At 39.9% G+C, this 19,912-nt stretch overlaps 1 protein-coding gene across 1 annotated transcript in view; it reads left to right on the forward strand.

Moving 5' to 3' along the window:
* Window positions 1-19,912, forward strand: part of TBCD (tubulin folding cofactor D) — a 117,564-nt gene that overhangs the window by 78,527 nt on the left and 19,125 nt on the right. The window contains 10 exon segments of the mRNA XM_027664101.1: window positions 2,124-2,155; window positions 4,213-4,275; window positions 4,678-4,754; window positions 6,995-7,076; window positions 10,648-10,766; window positions 11,186-11,277; window positions 12,169-12,309; window positions 16,841-16,924; window positions 18,271-18,429; window positions 19,225-19,363. Coding sequence (XP_027519902.1) covers window positions 2,124-2,155; window positions 4,213-4,275; window positions 4,678-4,754; window positions 6,995-7,076; window positions 10,648-10,766; window positions 11,186-11,277; window positions 12,169-12,309; window positions 16,841-16,924; window positions 18,271-18,429; window positions 19,225-19,363 — 988 coding nt within the window.

The raw sequence follows: 19,912 nt of genomic DNA on the forward strand, positions 1-19,912 counted from the left end.
GTGCTCCACAGATGGGTTTGATTAGAGTTTGTGTGTTACATGGAAATCCTCCTATGCAAATCCCTGTCACCACTCTGCATTCTTGCATGGGGACAGCAATCCTCAGCGAGGCTCTAAACTCTGGAATTAAATTGAGTTGGTTTAGTGCCAGAGGAAGGGATAGCTGTCAAATTATTAACATCAGAGCAGCTCCAAGTGGCCTGACTTCCTTCTTGGCAGCGCGAGGAAGTGGAGAAGAGCAGCCTTTGTGACTCAGTTCTTGCTTTGTAGTTGGAACAGAACAGTCCATATCTGAATCCCTGCATCAGCAGACTCTGCTGCACACCAAACACATTTACAAGGTGATTATTTTATACTCCTTTACAGGAAGGCAGCAGACAAAAGGCAAGGAATGGGTGAGGGCAAAATGAAGGGAGAGAGAAGTGTGGAAGAGGAAGCAAGACTGGCCACATCAGTCACCTGCTTTTGCTGCTGTCTCGACTCCTTGCATCACTTTTTTGTTTTCTAATTTAAATTTTTTTAGAAGCTGGAGAGCAGACAGCATGGCAGGAAGGTGGGGTAGACAATTCAAAGACCTTATCAGCACGAGGATGTGGAATCTCTGCTTGCTTCCTGCAGTGATAAACTGGGGATTATTACATTGAGATTAATATATATTGATTGTCCAAAGCAAAAGTTTCTTGGTTAAAGGAAGTGCTGATCTATGGCAATAGAGAATATTGTGGAGTTGGCATCTCTGCATTACCTGAAACACCAGTGAAAATGTTGAGCAGTCAGAAACCCAGAGCATGTTACAGGAGGCACCTGCTTGTGTGGAATGGAAAAACTTGTTTCAAATGTTCAGGCTTTTGAAGCTCATATGAAGGGATGAATTGGAGAACAAAGTTGGAAGAGTTGTTAGGGTTGCTAAGTTGGCCTTCTGAGCACAGCTACTAATTTTGTTGTGGGGAGGGAGAAGGAGAGGAGGGAAGAAAATGTTTAGGAAAAAAGAAAACAACCAACAAGCAAACAAACAGAAAGCTTTTGTTGTTCCTCCCCCTTGCTGGGAGTTTCTGCCAGAGCGTGGCCATGCAAACAGGTGATTAAGGGTTTGGCACACCTCAGGGAGGAAATATTCCAGCAGAAGTGAAGGGAGACAAGAAGGAGTCAAGGGAGGAAATATCCAAAGGAAAGGCAGGTCAAAGGTTCACAAAATGGAACAGTTGAAGCCACAGAGGGTGACACTGAGCAGAACACCCCAGGCAGTGCTTACAGAGCCTTGGGGATGGAGATCCATGCAGCCAGGAGATGTCTCTGCCCAGAGCCAGGAGAAGCCAAAGAATGGAAACAGGCCACTTTTCCATTTCCAGGACACTTCTCCCCTTTCCCACTTTCTGCACAGTTCAGGCTTTCTCCTCATGGTGCTGTCAGTGGCTCGTGTTCAGAGTAACTGGGCTGAACTCTGAGCTGGTGAGACCATCTTTGTGGAACACACATTTACCTCAGGAGGCTCTGAGGCATTTTGAGCCATTTTGTTTCCCATTTCTGCTGTGTTGGAAATTTTTATCCCCTCACTTGGGGCGATAAACACAAAATCACCTGGGAAAGGGCTTGAGCAGGAAAGGAGAGGGTGAAGGGTGAGGAACCTCCCCAGGACAGTAAACCAGATAACATTTGTGAAAATGGGAACTGGGAGGTGAAGTTTCTGTTTAATGTTAAAGAGGTGAAGACTGTGTTAAAAAGTTGCACGTAATTGCTTTTCAGTTCTGGAATCAGAAGCTGGTAGAGACTGTATGACTGAAAAATCCTTTGGCAAGTTCCATGGGTTTGGAATGCTTCTGAAGCAGGTGAAAAGAAAAGCAGCATGACAGTCTTTTATCATTCACATTAAGAATTAGAAAACCCGGGAGTGCGTTTTTGCAAGAAGAAAGCTACATATTCAGGAGGGTTTTGTATAAATCACACTGACATGAAGAAAAGTTGATTTAAAAAGTACCTTAGAGTATTTTAGATACAAAACTGCAGGTATTTGGGGCTCTGCTTTCATTCTGAAATGATTTTGGGGGTTTTTTTTGCTCACTGTAGGCAATGCACTCAGGTTGCTTGTGGTTGGTTGTTCTCTGAAGGCTGTTTCTCCTTTGCAGGGGTTTAGGTGGAGAACTGATGAGACCGGCAGGTGAGTACCACAGTGGGTGTGACAGCAGAAAGGGGCCCCAAGGAATTCCTCTGTTTACTTATTTCCACTGTGTTTTGCATATGTTGTGTTGAATGTGTAAGTAGAGCATGCACAGTAATTAAAAACACAGACTTTGGAGGCCAGTCAGAAGATGGGTGCACCAGAACACTTGTGAATAACTGTGTAAGAGCTGGAGGTAGCTCTGGGGTCTGTCACATGTTCTCTCCTTCCATTGTTGCACACAGTGAACCTTTTTCAGGGTTGAACTGGCTTCCTTCAGTGATTTACTCAGATTCCTCTGCAGCAGAGATATGATCTACACATTAAGACAGATGCCATCTTGGAAACAATGATTTTATCATGATATGTGTGTGTGCAGAAGTGAAGCATAAAGACCATGTAAACAATAGTCTGTGGAAAGCGTGGCATCACAGAAAAGGTGGAGTTTGAAGATTGTTATTCACTAAAAAGGAGGGGCATTGCAGGAAAAAGTAGCCTGGGTGGATAAGGAAATGATGCCAACTTGGTTTCCTGCTTGTGGGTTGAACAAAGGAAGTGCTACAGAGCAGATTCCAGCTTGGAAGATGTGAAACCATCCAAAACTCATGGGTGAAGGAGTTTGAGGACCAAGATGGAAGAGTGATCAAATAGGAAGGGTGAAGGGGACAGGGGGATTTCTGCAGTCTTTGAATGAGGTTTCAGCCTTGTGACATGGAAATGCAGGCTGAAAGAGCTGGTAGTTTTTTATAATATGTTTTAGCTTTCAAGCAGCTGAATATTTCATGGTTTTGGAGTAGTACAAATGACAGTATTTTGGCATGATACAACTATGTAGGTGGAATAAGAGAAGAATTGAAAATGTTCCACAGATTGCCTGCATGTCTAATGAAGATGATGGTCTCAACCACAATAGAGCACAAAGGAGAGCAGAGAACTGAGGAGGAATCCCAAGAGACTTGGGTTTAGTCACACTGTACTTAACCTTGCCTGTGAATAAATATTGGCACAGAGAAGCTGACACCCAATATTGAGAGGAGTTTGTGTGACAGTGGCACAGTGAGGAGTGAGTTCAAGAGCAGATTTGGAGCCCAATAAGTTGATTATAAATGAAGATGATGATGAACTGTGTACAGAGCCCAGAGGAAGATTCAAAGATTAAGGTGTGAGAGGAGAGGAAAACAAAAAGGTGGCATTACATTATACAGTAGCTTGTTCTGTCCTCTCCCTGCTCTCCACCAACTCTAAAGCAGCCTGGCAGTAAGGATGGGTACCCATCTGCTTTATTTGAACTGAGCACCAGGAGGTGAAATACATGGTATTCCCCAAGTGCCAGGTTGAGCAGTACAGTCAGTCTGTTGTACAGGAATTTTGCAGTGTTTACTGTGTAAATCTCCATTCCCCCAAAAAAGCCTCAAAACACTAAAACAATACATAATTCTCAAAGTGGGTTTGTAAACGTAGAGCTCATTTAATTTTATAGATTTAAAATAACAAGGGCTTCATTATTAAAATGACGTTTTCACGTGTTCTGAGTATCAAAGGAAACGAAGCTGCATCCAGTTTCATAGCTCCTGGCTCTGTGCAGTGAACAGATGATGCTCCTTGGAGGTCCAAAAAAATGTGAATAAAAAGTAGGAAAACCTGTCATATATATTTGAATAGTTTTTTCGAGGCTGTAATGATTTTCCTTGTCCAGGTTGGTTCACTGTCAGTGATACTACAGGGCCATTTACAGGCTGGTGCAAAAACAAAAAGGTGGCTGATGTGTTTGTGCACACCTTGAGTGACAGAGGGGGAAAACATCCCCCCAAACAAGGGATTTTCACGAATGATGGGACTAACTCATGTCAGAGAACAGTTTCTGCATAGTAGCTATTTTTTGTATAGGTATTATTTCCTTCCAGTTTTTAATATCACTTATTTTGGACATTTATTTGCAGATATTCTTCAATTGAAAATTAACACTAATGTAGTTTTATGTGGTTGTATCTTCAAAATTGCTGCAATTTTTCTTTTATTTTTGTATTTATTAAGTTATCAAACTTATTTTCTTGCAGTCTGCACTTTAATTGAAAAGCTGTCACTGTCAAAAATGCCATTTAGAGGAGATCCAATAATTGGTATGTCCTATTTTAAATAACCTTCCATGATCTTCGTAGCTATTCATTAAAGTATTAACAAATGATGTTCTTTAAAGAATCAAGATTGGTGGGGTTGGGTGGCCTAAAAAAAATCCAAAAAAATACCCAAATAGTGCAGCAGATGCTGATAGTATTTGAAGATTTGTTTTGTAGCTGTTAACTTGACAAGAAAAAAAATGTATTAGTATTCAGCATCACCAGGCACTGTGGACATGGTAACCCAAGCAGGAAGAACTCTACTGAGAGTCACAACCTTGTTCAGTTTGGAAAATGAAGGGAATAGGTCAATCTGTGTAATTGCTGGTATGTAAAAAAACTGAGAATGTTGGAATTGAGAAGGTAAGAAAAATTAAGGCTAATTTTTACACCTTTATGTTCCAGGTGGTTGGCAGTGGTTAATAAATGACAGTCTAAGACATCTCACTCTTGTTTCCAGTGGTGCACGACAGCACATAAAGGTACAGTAGTTTCTCCTCCTTCATGTGGTCACATTAAATACAGAGTTAGAAATATTTTTGCTTTCCTTTGGTGGGTTATTTCCCATGGAATCTACTTGGTTTTTGAATGTTTTGTTTCTTAGATAGGTGTGAAGGGGTATTTTTAAAGGAATATTCTGAACTCCTCAAAATTCAAATGGACCTTTTTGAATAACGCTTGAACAGTTATCCCAAAATTCTTGTCTGTGTGTTTGGACAAGGTAGTCATGCAATGTGAGGAGTCATTGATGGCTGCTGGAAGCCACTTTCTGTTGGCATTGAGAGGGTATTTACCTCTGTTTTGGTGTACCTATAATTTGTGCAAGACACATGGATTTTGGTGGTTTCAGGGAACTTGTGTGAGAATCAGAAATCCTCTGGGTGATCTCCTCAGGCCCGATGTGCCAACGGTGTTTTCCAGCTCTGTGAGCATTGGTTTAAACCACCAGAGTTATTCAGGACAACATGCTTAAATTTTCCATTAAACTCTGCTGCAAATCCTTTTGCTGTGCTGTCAGACTGCTCTGGTTCTGCATATTAAATCCATTGATGGATTTTGTGCTATTTTATGTCCATGATCTCAACACCTCCAGTTATTTGCCTTTATTTTCCCAAGAAATCCCATGACAGTTTGATCTCGTGCTCTTAAAGGCTTTGCTGAATTATAAAGGCAAATTTTGTCTGCCCTGTTAGAGCTTATAGCCATCACAGAGACAATTTGAATTTAACATGTTGTGTTCATCCTGGCAGGTTTTAATAATAAGATAAAAAGCCATTCCAAGTATCTCGCAGCTCATCTTGTCATCCTTGGGAGACAGAGTGGACTGGAATGTGTCCAAATCACTGAAGAAAATTAAAAGCTGAAATTTGAATTCTTAGGATATTCTTTTGGCATTACCCATGTATTCCAAGTGTCTGTATGTCTTGTAACTGGAACTTCTAAGGCAAGCTTAGAATAATTAATTATAGGCTTTGGAGACTTTTGACTTGTTTGGTTAAGATTAATTAATGTTGAGCAAAGTATATTTAGTAAGTCAATTCTCACTTGATTTCTGTATCTGTTTTAGAGAGAAATAATTTTAAGGGCAATGCTTAAGATGTCGAAAAGTCATCTTTTTTTTCTGACATACAGGATGCTCTTCCAGCATATCTTTATACATTTAAGGTGAAAAACATTAAATTTAGAAAGTAAAGGATCTGAGCAACCTGATCTGGTTCAAAATGTCCCTGCTTGTGGCAGGAGGTTGGATGAGAAGCCCTTTAAAGGTCCCTTCGAACCCAGACCTTTCTCTAATCTACAGCAATTGGATAATTCTGTATATTTTGGTACTCTAATTCCTGTGGTAGCTGGAGTATTGTTTAGAGGAATGCTGGTTTTCTTTTAAGTCCTGGATTTTGTATAGGGGACAAGTCTGAGGTGTCTTTGAGGGCAGAATGAATCAGCTGGGCAGGATTTCTCTGTTATATTGAAGATTTTTTTGTACCCGGAGAACATGAGTATTATTAAGTATCATTGCTATTAACATGAAGTGAACAATGCATAGCTTTTGTATGCTCTCACATTTATTATAGTGTTGGTCAGCATTACATTAGTAGCTGAAAAGTGTAATTCAGCCATAAATTTTATGAGAAAACCTGTTACATGCTTTCTGAAATAGCAGCTGAATTATTTCATGTTCTGTATCACTGACTGAAACCACACTAAAAATGAGGAGGTTCATGTATAATACACAACTTTTGATCCTTTTCTAAACCAATTAAAGTGGAGGCACAGGGCCTGTGGTACTGGATTGTTTGGGTTATTTGTTTATAACTAACCTTCAGTCTATGGAGTTTTTTTTCTGTATTTCCTTTCTGGAGCTTTCTAGGGAAATAGGGTTTGTTTCGTGTCAGTCTAGCATCAGTGTATGAAATAATGACCTATGTATTTTGTGATGCTGTGCCATCCTGGAGGTCTTTCAACTGAACTGAAAGTAAAGTTCATACATTAGTGTTGTCTTCAATACTAATTTATCTTACTGGTTACTTTGAAGGAGTAAGAGTAGAATCTGTTTTTTTTAATTACATAGGTTTCCTGTTCTTAAACCAGTATTGGGAAGAAATAAAAAGAAAGTAAATGCCAGTAGCCAAAGAATTATATTTTTAAAAAGTCCACTTAAAAAATTTAAGCACAGTTATCATAAAGTATGACCTGAATAAATATACCTGTGTCTTTGTTGCAGGAGTCTGCAGTGTCTGCACTGGCTGCCCTGTGCAATGAATTTTACATCAATGAGGAGGGAGAAGCTGATCCAGCTCTGCAGGGTAATGACTCATGTTTACCAGAGAGGCACAAAATATTGGGCTGGACCTAACTTGCACTTTGGAGCTATTGCATAAATTGGGGAGGGGCATCACTGGTTTAAAAGGACCTTAAAATTCTTCAGGAAAAAATGATAAAACCAACTGAAAGTCTGGGAAATGTCTCAGGGGCTTTGCTGGCTCAAGGTAAATGCAAGGTACCACACTAATGAATACTGGGAAAACTATATTGCTTTTTCATTTCATACCATAAAACAAAGAAGCAAAAATTACGTGTTTGTGGCAAATCCCAAATTTTAACAAAGCAAGGTATTTTCACATCATATTTTGGTAAACTGTCTGCCAGGGATTGTGGCTGATTTACAGAAGAATTGCTTAGGGATAAGGAGAGGACACCAAGGACACCCAAAGTTGTTGTAAACGAGCATGTGAAACCTCACATGTTTGGACTGGGATCAGCAGTACAGGAGGAGGCTGAAACTTTTGTTTGAGGCATATGAATCAGCATCTTTTTTATACCATTTGTCTCTGACTTCTCTTTATTTCAAGTATCAGATTGTATCGTGTCCATCAGAGGCAGGTTGCTGGATTGTACAGATAAATATTCTAACAATAGCAACATTTATGTTCTTGTTTTTTCAATATGACAGGGAATTTACATATACTTAATAAAATAATGATTTATTATTTTTTGCAATTACTAAATCAGGTAACAGAATACCTTATTATTTATTTCTATTACAGTTGTCTCAAAATGAACATAATACTGATCACATGAACAGTTACATGCAATCCATGCCCCAAAGAAGGTTATGGCTGAAATGTAAAAGCAGTCTATCTTGATTATTTTTTTTAATTATATATTGCTAAGTCTCTATATTTAAATATATATATATACATATATATATTCAAAACCCAGCCCTTTCCTTCCTGGAGGTTGTCCCTACCTCACAGATTTTTTGTGGGCAGCCTGGGAAGGTGTGATGTGGTGCTGAGGCAGATAAAACCCCACAGCCTCAGGGAAGGGTCGTGTGTAAAACCAGAGCACGCTGGGCAGCAGGAGGCAATGCTGAATCCAAGCAAACAAAAATGAGTTGAAAGGTTGGTAGATCACCTTTTATATAAGTATGAAGTTTCAGGTTGCTGGAAAAGTGGACTGGAAAACTCAGCCAGGTGTCCAAATGAGCAGGGAGAAGGGATCTGCTAGAAGCACAGCAATAGGTGGCTGCAGCAGTTGTTGCTCTGCTCCTTTAGATCCTGGATTCCAGGTTAACTTTTCGTCTGGCTTGTGCCTGAAAGAACCATGGTGATCTAGGGAAATAATGAGAGTCAGATTTGTAGATACAGACAAAATTTTTCATCAGACTTTCTGAAATAAAACTGTTAGTTGGGAATTTCTCCATTCTAAAAACCCTGCAGTCAGCTCTGTCTGGATTATATTTTTATTTGCCCTTGACTGCTCTGGACCGTCCTCTACACGTGACAACGGAAGTGCCATTATACATGCAAGCATCTTTTAAGAGGAAAAAAAAGGTATATTTTCATCTCTGTGCCAATAAAACCTATATATTCCATTATTCCATGCCCATTAAATCCTGTCTGTTGAGGGATTGAAATCCACTACTGAAAGTCCTCCCCCTCATGTCTGGTGGACACAGGAATGTGTGGAAGCTGCAGTGCAGAAGACACTCAGCAGCACTGCAGGTGCCTTAGATAAGTCTGTTAAAGCAGGTCTGAACATGATCAAGGGGATTAGAAGAAAAAAGCTTTTGGTAAAATTTAACCAGTGTTTCACTATGGCTTGAGAGATTAAGATGAAAACACAAATCAAAGATACTCTAACGATTTGGCATTCTGAATCTGGCTCTATAAGGATGCTGCTTTATTGCATCACTTCTTTTGCCTCTGTTTGTTTTGACCTTTTCTTTGTTTTATTTTTCCTGGCTTAATGTGTTCTGGTTTGGTTTTGCTGACTTTCTCTTTTAATATTCGTTTTGGATGGGCTGTGTTGAATTAATATTGTAGACACTTCATAGGCCCTGTTGGTTTATGAAGCTGAAGGCTCTTAGAAGAATATTAACATTTGCATTATACCTTCCACCATAATTACTAAGTGGTTATAAGTAAAGAGCTGCTTGTTGTCGTGTCATTTGGCTAAAATGTCAATCTTAAATTTACATCAGTCCACGTGGAGACTGTCACAGCCTCAGTGTTTAAGATCTTCTTGCTGTCACAGCAAGCACTGTGCTTCCTATGGCCTCAGGACTCTGTCTCACACTCCAGTGGTTTGGAAAGTTTTAAATGGTAGATGTGCTTATCTGAAGGTGTTTCTCACCTCTGGACAGGGAATTGGGTCCCTGATGTGAGGGACGAGTCGAGGCCTGTTGGTTGCACTGGGGTTTGAAAAAAAGAGTCAGTTGTGATGAATGGGGAGTTTCTTATGGCAACTCTTCTTTCTTCCTCTAGCAAATATTGCTCAATCATTTAAATCTTAGATTACAGTAAGCAGTGGCACAATTATGTAATCTTCCCAGGAGCCCTAATTCATTTTCTTTGAGGATTAAAAAGTGTCTGTTCAGTAAAGTGATCGATAAGACCACCTTGCCCCTTTCTGAAGCAGAGCTGTGTTTAGTGCAGAGCTGTGTTTGTTACTACCTTGGCTGTTCTTAGAAGCTTTTCTGGTGTACCTTGTTTTTCTCTGCATGTTCCAGCAGAGTTTAATATGAAAAATCAGGTAAAGGAAGTGCTGTCTGTAAGTCTGAGATAAAGACTGCAGCACCAATGTGTAACTACATTCCTGACTTTTTTCATTCACCCTCATTTTCTCCTTCATATCACTGTACTTGGTTTTTGAGGCTCCTTTTTCCATGCCCAGTTGAGTTTATTCCTGTGCCTTTTGACTGTGCTGCTGTTTGTAGAGCCACTGTCCCCATTGTGTTCTGAGCCAATGAACAGAACCAAAGGGGTCACTTCTTCTTGAGCTTTCTCCTGCAAAAAGCAAACAACTTTATTTTTGTCTCTATATAAAAAATGATATGAAATTATCTCATTGCTTAGGAATGATCTGTGTATGTGTTCAAACAAGGCTCCAGTTTTCTGGGGAAAACTGTCAGATAGCTGACCTTCACAAACCCAGAGACATCTCTTTCCTAGCCCAGATTACTTGTCTAATGATGGAAAATGATGACCTATAAATATAAGAGAACTTGTTCCTTGTACTTCCATAGAAATTTGTGCTTATACCTGCTATTTGGATTTTTAAAACATGAGAACTCCTTAAAATTGAGAACTTTGTCTTTTCACTCTCTGAAAGAGTAGGATTAGTCTAAATATAATAAAGTGAAATTTTTAGACAGAAGACAAGAATTCATTCACGTAACAGTGAACATCTTAAAACCTGTACATTTGTCCTGGGGGAAATTAAAGGTATTCTGCATTTTAGTTTAACAAATTGCAAAATTCTCTAGCTGCTCTGTTCAGGGGATCTTTTCCTGGTTTGTTTCTTTCCTTAGCCAAACATGAGATGGTAATGATGTGGTAGTTGCTTCTCACTCTGCAATTGTGTTTTTTCTAGATGAGCTGGTGACACAGTATGTTTCAGAACTACAAAACACAGAGGAAATGATCCGTTGTGGCTTTTCACGAGCTCTTGGGGCCCTTCCAAGGTTTCTGCTGAAGGGCAGGCTCCAACAGGTGAGAAAACAGGATCATTGGAATGAGAAGAGGGCACTCTGCCTTTTGAATGAAACCTGTGACAGTAATCAAGTAAATAATAATGGTCATAATTAAAGGTCTTTGTCAAAAGGGTTTGAATTCTAATGTACAATAACTCCAGAAAATCATCATGAGTTGAGCTTGCCACAGTTTCTGATAATTAATGCTTAGTCCTGCTTTAGTAGTGTTAATGGAAGAGCCAGAGGTTGAATTATCCCTTTGCTGTAGGACATTGGTCCAAAGGGAAGAGGGAGCCATGCGGGCCAGTCTTGGTGAGAAACCAAACTCTATTGCCTGCTTTCTTTCCTACAGGATTGAACTCACTATGATGCAATATCGAAATTTAACATCATAAAATACATTGGATTTAAATATCTCAATCTTTGTATCTTTTTCAGGTTTTGGAAGGTTTGAAAAAAGTTACCTTAATTTCCCCTGAAGATGTGAGCTTTGCAGAATCCAGAAGAGATGCCTTAATAGCAATTGCAAAGTATGTTCATCATCTTGATTTTTGTCTAATTGGAATTCTCTCTCTAAAATCTTTCTTGTGATCATTCTGCTTTCTAGTGGGAGCTGGTAGCCTGAGTTTTGAAATCAATTATGCTGTGACACAGACATTTTTAAAGCAGGACTCTCTGCATCTCCATTATCCAGTATATTTTTGATTCAGAGGATTATCACACACCTGAGGGTGGAGTACAGCTCTGATGGTTGTGTTAGTTTTTTATCAATTAACTGACTACCTAGAGTATATTTTATAATTTACCTTTCTCATGGGCTGCAATTCAATGAGCTTTGATGAAGAGGAAGAATATATATTTATATTTTTCCACAATCTTAAGAGGACTGAATTGGTTTAAAGGAATTGTGCTTTTTCTCTAGAGGAATATTTTCCATATTGACATGTCACAGTGCATTCAGAGCTAATAGTATCATAGTGAACATGTATATTTTATGCTCTTAAAGTGTTACAGTGCAAAAAAAAAGCCTGTCTTCAAGGTAAAGAAGTTTAATCTCAAGTTCAATGCACATTGTGTTGGCCCTTTGCTCTTCTTGCTGATTTCATTTAAGGAGAGTTCAGACTGACAGGTGCTCGAAGCATGTTCCTGTGTGTAGTTTAGCAGACATGAAAGCAACTTGCTTCCCTGCTGAGGTTTTAGCTTTGCCAGTGTTCCTTTAAACTACCAAACACTGCTCAGAAATTGGCAGGTGAGATACAACTCAGTAGGCTCAGAAATACTCCTCATTCCATCTGTAGCAGATGTTACGGGTGTGTGTTTGGAATATTAAGCAACATAACAAACCTTCATCTGTATATTTCTCCTTGCTAGTGTTGTGATTTTGTCCCCCACTGCCTTTTTTTTCTTTCCTCTCTCTAAAGGGTTTGCCAGACAGTGGGTGTGAAGGGAGAAGGATCCCGGGAGGAATTCGTGTGCAGGGATAACGTGGATGAGATTTACGCGACGCTGCTCAACGGAGTCACCGACTACACCACGGACAGCCGGGGGGATGTGGGAGGATGGTAAGGTGCCCCTCAGACTGGGACTTAAAAACAGGGTCAGGTTTGATGTCTAATTAAAACCTGGTGTGTTTCCAAAACCTAGAAACAGAGAGCTCCCAGGCTTTTGGACGTTTGAGCCAAGGTAGGAATCCACTGCGGGAAGAGAAGCAGAAAGTGGAAGATGAAGGTTTGGTTGTCCCTTCCTCAGAGTGGTGGGGACTGTTGTGTTTAAAACTGAAATTCAGCCTTATTCTGGGTTTGTGGATGGCATTATTTTCTGTTAGTGAATGTCAGGAATGTAATCAGTTGCAAAAAATACAGGGATTTAAAACATTACTTCTCTTTTTTTCTTTTGAAATAACATGTTTGGTGTTGCTTGAACTCCCCTGCTGTACATTCCTGCTGTGGGGATTTTTTACCAGGAGAGGGAGCAGCTGTATAACGTGTTATAAACGTGTTAGTGACACGTTTTGAAGGCTGGTGACCGACTGAGATGCATAAAAACTTTATAAATTGTGCTGTGACATCACTGACTCTTTTCTAGGTTTAGGGTTTCAGTGATTTCAGCTATGAGGCTGCAAGAATAAATCATAAGTCTATAGGAATGTATCTGCTGATGTGAAATCTATAGAATAAGTAGATTAATAAGTTAAAAAGATTAATAAGATCTTAATAATATTAAGTCTGTAGCAGTCCTAATTTTATGACAATCTTCAGTCTTCAAGGCTCCCTTAATATAAATATTCAGTATATAATACTGCATTCATCTAAATGCTCTGTATTCCTTCAGTAACAGTGGTCTGGAAAAGTAAGTTCTACATTCATGACCCAAAGCACTAAAAAGGCTCATGTCCTTCTTTGGGTTTGTGTTTCATTTCCAAAGAAGCTCCAGTTGGGGATGTGTCATCAGCTGCTGACTGGTCTTTGAATGGGAGAGATCAGGAGGAGTTCATGTTGTTCACTTTATCCTGTAGAACTCCACAAGGTAGTAACAGGGTGAGAAAACCATGTGAAATATGGATCTTAGAGACCAAGGAAATATACTCTTGTCAAGGTACTTTTTTATGTGTATTTATGAGGAGAAATATTCCCAGCCTGAAACACTACTTGTTAATAAAAAGTATTAAATTATCAGAATTCAGGAATAAGTCCAATATCTGCAGATTAAAAATACGTGACACTTTTGAAGCCTCAGAGCTTGAGTAACACTCACTCCTTGTACAGAGGAACCATAAACTAAGTAAATGAATGTGGTAAATTAATTTTAGTTGTCTTTTATTTGTTAAGATTTGATTTGGAGTAAAATGCTGGTTTTGAGAAAGACTCCTTAATTTTGTTGCCTTAATCCATAATTTTAATTGGAAAGTGTGCAGATATATGTTACTTTTAGATATGACTCTGCAGAGTATCAGCCTTGTTTAGCTGTGGGTGATACTGTTTGTGTGGTATGGTAATGATGTGGTAACAGAGATGTATTTGACCTGTCTGGCAACTGGATGAAGTGTATCAGGATTTGTGTTCAGGATTATAAATTAACAACCTGTTGATAGTTCAGCTCTAGTACCTGGCTCTGCTTTTGTTACGTTCCAGGCAGGAAGGGGCAAGTGCCAGAAAAGTACTGGGAAGAAATAATTTTGCTGATTGAAAAGATTTTGTTTTCTCAGTTTATTGAAGTTGTTGTCTGACAGCGCCGAGTCACATGGGGTGTTTGTTTCAGTCGTATCTGTGCAGAGTATTTGTGTGAAAAAAGTGGTTTAGACATTTTTTCAGTCACTATCCTCTTCTTTGAAGGGTGTTTTCAACAGTAATATATGAAAGTGTGCTCAGCTGCAGCAGCCAGAGCCTGCTGGTCCCTGTCCCAGTCTGGTGGGATAACAGGTGGTGCCAAATGTGCATCCTTAGAGTTTGGGAACTTTTTTGGTTAGGCTCAAATTTGTTATGTCCTGTTCAGAGCTCTGTCCTTGACTCTTGACTTCACTGTCATTATTTTATTTGGTAGCCCCAGCTTTGCTTTAAAAAAAGAAAAAAAAAGTTAGTCACCATGCCATTCTCCTCTCCAGGATTCCTCATTAGGCTGGAACACGGGGCAGGTGCTGTGAGTGATGTACATTTGTAATTACTGAATGAGAGCTACTGCAACACACCCTGAAGCCCCTCTTGCCCTGTGTAGGGAGAGGAGTTGTGATTGTGCTTTTTTTGTGCAATATGTACAAATATACTCATGCTGGAGCTTTTCCTTGCCAGCAGTTATTGGGTGGTTTATACCACAGTTAAACCTTAGTGCTTGTGCCCTGGGAGTCACTGTTAGTGTGAGATCTCACCAGTTCCAGTGTGGGTTGCAATAATTATAAATAACTGCCCTGTCTTTGCACAGAAAGGGAAGTGTCAAAGCACAAAGATATTTTGTGAAAGGTGGATAGAAGATAGATATTTTGTGCCATGGTAGCACTGGGCAATATTTAATTGACGAGCCTTGTCCCTTCAGCATTTCACTACGATATTTACAAATGTGTTGGAGAAGTACACGGGGCAAATAATCCAGCCTGAGTTAATATTTGGGTGTTTGGATTTTCCCTGTTTTCTGTAATGGTACCCAGCTCTTCAGCCTTCAGCCCTGGCTGGTAAAATTGTTGTAGGACAGGGAAATGGTACCACAGGACAAGAAATCAGGGAACAGGGGGAGTGTTTGACATCTCCAGCTTAGAAGAGGAAACAAGGATGCAAACTAGTGAGGATCAAGAGCAGGTCATTCCAGCCTGTGCAAGGAAGGAGCTTGGCTTTCCCTTCTGTCAAGAGGGAGGTGAATGGGTCTCTAATAAAAGAGACAGACACAAAATGTAAGAGCAACAATACAGGGTGGGGAGGCAGAGAAAAGGAAGAGATACTGAGCTTTGTGCTTTCAAAATGAGGCAGATACTGGAGTAGATAAGGACCTGGCTGGGTATAATTAGGTATTCAACCCAACTTCCACATCTGAGAGCTCCCACTGCAGTTCCCCACACCTATTGTTTATCCTTAGTCTGCGTCTTCATTTCAAAACAAAACAAAGTGGAGTTTTTCAAAGAAGTCCCGAGGAAATTAAATTTCCAACACCCATGAAAAGTCAAATGTGCTTTGAGCACTAGATTATTTTTTTTTTTGAGCTTCTTGGGCAATTTCAGCCAAAAACAAATCAAGAAACACGTAAATCACAGGTGGAAGGGGGATCCTTTCTTGTGGCACATTGTTGGCTGCTGAAGGCTTTTGTGGCCTCTCAAATATCAATGTTTTCTCATTCTGTTTCTTTTAAACTGTTCACTAAGGTGGAAAGATATGGCAAGAAATGCCATTTCTCTGGAGAGGCCTTGTCTTTGGTGTGTAATTTTTGTCTTTCTGTAATGGAATCATGGGAAAGTTTCACCAACTTTACTCCCCATATGCAAACTTTACCTTTCTTTTGACAGGTTGTTTGCTGGGACATGTCTGATCTGTCTGCAGGTGTTAGACATGAATATCCAAGTCAGATACTGTATGAAAAACTAGGAAAACATACCTTGCTGAAAGACTGCCAAGCTTGTATTGAGCTACTTTGGAAAAAGTGATGTAATTTACCTTTTTTACCATTATAACAAATGTCCCACCCAGTTTTAGATTGCATCTGCAGCTATTTGGAAAATAGAGGAGTATTTCTTTTCACAGGAGGCAGGTGTACCTTTTCAAATGCTTTTTCCCCCCCCTTTTTTTGAGTTATTGTTTTGAAAGGATGACATTGCCATGAGTGACTAATGTGATGAACATGTTGGCCTGGACTCCTGCAGGGTCATGTAACCCACTGAGGGTCTGTGGTATTGCCCTTGTCTGAAGAAAGAAACCACTCTTAACAGCTCATGGATTGAGAAGGCATTTGGTATAAAAGAAGCATATTGATTTTTTTTTTTAATTGAAATTACACTCTTTTTTTTATTGATATTTAGACATTTTGAAGGCAACAGATCTTCACCATCTAGGCATGACACACTTCAACCACAACTTTAGCCAGTCTTTTTCTTAAAACTAGTTATTATTTAACATAGAGATTTAAGCCATTCTGAGTCACATTTTTTTACCTGTTGGTAATATTAAGCTTGAAAACTTACAAGAATATGACACTCTTAACAGTGCTTAAATACCTGAATGTCAAAATGTGGGTTGGCCTTTTTAAAAAAAAATTTGAAGCAGACAAAGCACTTAAGTTTAGATGCATCAACTTGCACACTAAATATTACTAATCATTATCAGTTTTAACCTTCTTGAAATAAAGAGTAAACCTGGTGACATCTGGTTGGAATGAGAAACAGGATGGTGAGGCAGGGGCTTGCCTTGTTGTACCCTCAGTACCCACATGAGCTCCATTTCACAGAGTGGGGCTGGAGGGGCAGCTCTGTGCACTCCTTTTCCTCCTGAGATGTGGTGACTGATCTCAGAGGTCATTGCTTTAGTAATTGTGAATTTTTTCCAGTAATTTTTTAATTACTGGTGTATTTGTTTAAATAAACCCTGGTGCAGCTCCTCTGATGTCTCTCTGTTTCCACAGGGTGCGTGAAGCTGCCATGACCAGTTTGATGGAGGTGACACTGCTGCTGGTCCAGAACGAGGCAGAGTTAATTAATGCCAGCATGTATGTAATTGTGCTGTTTCTGTCTCCCATCTCCTAGAACTACATTCCAGGCCATACAGGAAAGCACTGCTGGTACATTGTGTACTTAACTCCTTTCCTGAGTGTGACAGAACCTTTGATAGAAGTGTGTCGAGCCCACGCAGATGTGGAGGATGTTGTGTCTGGTTTTCAGAGACTGACTTATTGAGAGAACCTGGATGGCAATCCCACCTTGGAAATAAAACATACCTGTGGGATTTGGGCTATACCTGCCACCTCTGTGGAGTGTTGTTCACTTTAATACAAAACAAACCCTCCTGCTTATCCTCAGCATCACATCATTGATTTGGAATGTGATCAAGTGCAGGGATGAGTTTGCTTTTGTTTCTTTGCAGGATTATTAGGAAGGAAATACAGAAAAAAGATAATTTACACTGACATCCTGATTTCTAATTTTGTGATACAGTACTCCTAATAATGAAAAAATTAATGATAATTACCAATTTTTAAGTGTAGCTTGAGCTGCAGCAAAACTTTCGTGATAGTGATGTTGGTTTATGGACAGAACATACCAATGGTTACCTGAATATATACATGATTTGGTTTTTAATAAAAGAAAAAACCACAAACTTTGAAGGACACTTAAAAGGAAAATCCTGGGTTTTCTAGGAATACACTGTTTTTCAGGGGCTTCCTCCTCTTAATCTGTTGCAGTCAGAGATGATCCAAAGGAAACTGAGAAAACCATTCCTGCCAGCTGGATCCCGTTTTCTAAATATTCTGGGTCTTGCTGTAACTGAAGGCATTTTAGCTGGTTTTACTGTCATTATTTGTCCTCTCTGAAGGGGTAAAAGGGCCTTGTGGGACACAGTATTATAGCTGAGAGCTCAGTTATGAACATAAGCAAAATAGGATATTGTTAAAAACTAGCCAGAGTTGAAGAAGTGGCTTATTTGGAATATATGAGATTTAGGATAGACCTTGTCCTCTGCTATGTGTGCAGTTTTCTACTAAAAAATGTGCTTTTCTCAAGGTTTCTGCTCTATCTCCATCAGAAATGTAGCAGTTCCTCCAAACCATAAAACACTTTGTTATTTTTTTGGATGAAAGGTGGAGCAATAATGGTAAAAGATGGATGAAATACTATGTAACATTAATGTCATGATGGCTTTTGATTAATATTGATCTATGGAAAATAAAGCTTTAAGATTCTGGCACCATATGGGTGTCTTAAATCATTTTCAGGCTCATGCTGAAAAAATTAAACTAGATTAGTTTCATAGCAGGATAGTTTTGATTTCATTGAAACAATTTAAATATACTTTCTGCTGCTTAAATTATGTGATTAATTGTTTTCTTCTTTGTAGCTGCAGGCAGATTATGTGCTGGCTGGCTCAACAGTCAGCTGAAAAAATAGATAAATTTCGAGCTCATGCAGGATCTGTGTTCCTGACCCTCCTACACTTTGACCGTCCTCCAGTTCCACACATCCCTCACAGACAAGAGCTAGAGAGGATATTTCCAAGGTAAGATGTTGAAAAACATATCCTAAACCAGTGAAATAAAAAATAAATGCACACAATTAGACCTAACACACACTACCTGATGTAAATTTTGGGCCCAAATGCCCAGCCTGTGTGTGGAGGAATATCTGGTGCTGTTAGTCAGGGTTTCATTGAGGTATCCTGTCAATAAGCATGAACATAGTTTTTTCCTTGACTGGAAAGCACTGACTGTTCATAATAGTAATTTTTAATTAATTATAGTATTTTAACCAAGCTCTAGTTGAAGTAGTTTTCCAAGATGGACTTTCTAGTTGAAGCAACAGTGAGAGCAGCTCATTCCTGAATGGTGCTGCTGGTACCTGATTGGGATGAGGAACATCCAGCTCTGTGTGTTCAGGAGAATCACAGCCTGCTCTGTCTGTGAGGCTGCTGATGGAGCTGGGAGAGGGGGGTGTTGGTTTTTCCTGGGATAAGTCTGTCTTTGGATCAGTCTTTGAGTAGCTGTTGATGGGAGAGAACTCAGAATGGAACTCCAGGAAGAGAACTTGTTTTCTGTGTGTAGAGAAAAGTGCCTGGGAAAAGAAAACTATGGTTCCAACTCCTTATCGAGATCAGAAGGACTTGGAGGTTCCTTTGCTTCACTGGCAGTGGCTGAAGCTTTGATTTGTGTTTTCCTCATATGCTCAAGGACCAGTGTTCAGTGTGATTTTTAGGTAATTCAGAGCCTTCCTTCACTGACACTGAGGAGCTGTCCTGGGAACGCGGGGAGAAGAAAGGCAGCGCACACGTACGAGATTATTTTTTTCCTTTCCCCAGGTCAGAGAAGGAGACTCTGAACTGGAATGCTGCATCTGAAGCTTTCCCCCGGATCACCCAGCTCCTGGCATTGCCAACCTACCAGTACTTCGTGCTCCTGGGGCTCTCAGTGTCCGTGGGGGGACTCACAGAGACCACGGTAAGAGCAGGGAGTGGCTTTGCTGCTCAGCAGGAGAGGGAGCAAATTGTTGCCTCGAGTGTCAAGTGCCTGCCAGTGGATATTGCAGGTGGTGATTGCTCTGAGAATTCAGGGGTTTTTTAAAGAAATCAAGTCATGCTTTTAAATCTGATGGGCTTCTTATTTATATCTTTAAAAATTGGCTTGCTGAGCACGCAGGGAACAAGGAGTGAGGGTGCTTTGGTTCTCCTTTCCTGGTCTGACAGAACCCAAGAATTCCAGGCTCTGGGATCCCTCAGCTCCCAGCTCTGTGCTGACTCTCCCAGCTGGGAACAGAGGCAGAGCCCTCAGCTCAGTGCAAGGTGATGGCTCATCTCAAATGAGGTGAAAACCTGTTTTCATTTGTCACCTGATGCAACTGTTAACTGTTAGTTGTCAATGTGTGTTAACAGTATGCACAGATTTTTATTTCTTTTTATTTTGATACATTTTCTGCTAAAGTACCAGTGAGATGCCAGAAGTTCCATTACTTGAAAGAAATATCATTGAAGTGTCTGTCTCAATCCTCTG

Source organism: Corapipo altera, unplaced genomic scaffold (genome assembly GCF_003945725.1).
Source record: "Corapipo altera isolate COAL_440 unplaced genomic scaffold, ASM394572v1 122, whole genome shotgun sequence".
NCBI classification, from domain to species: Eukaryota; Metazoa; Chordata; class Aves; order Passeriformes; family Pipridae; genus Corapipo; species Corapipo altera.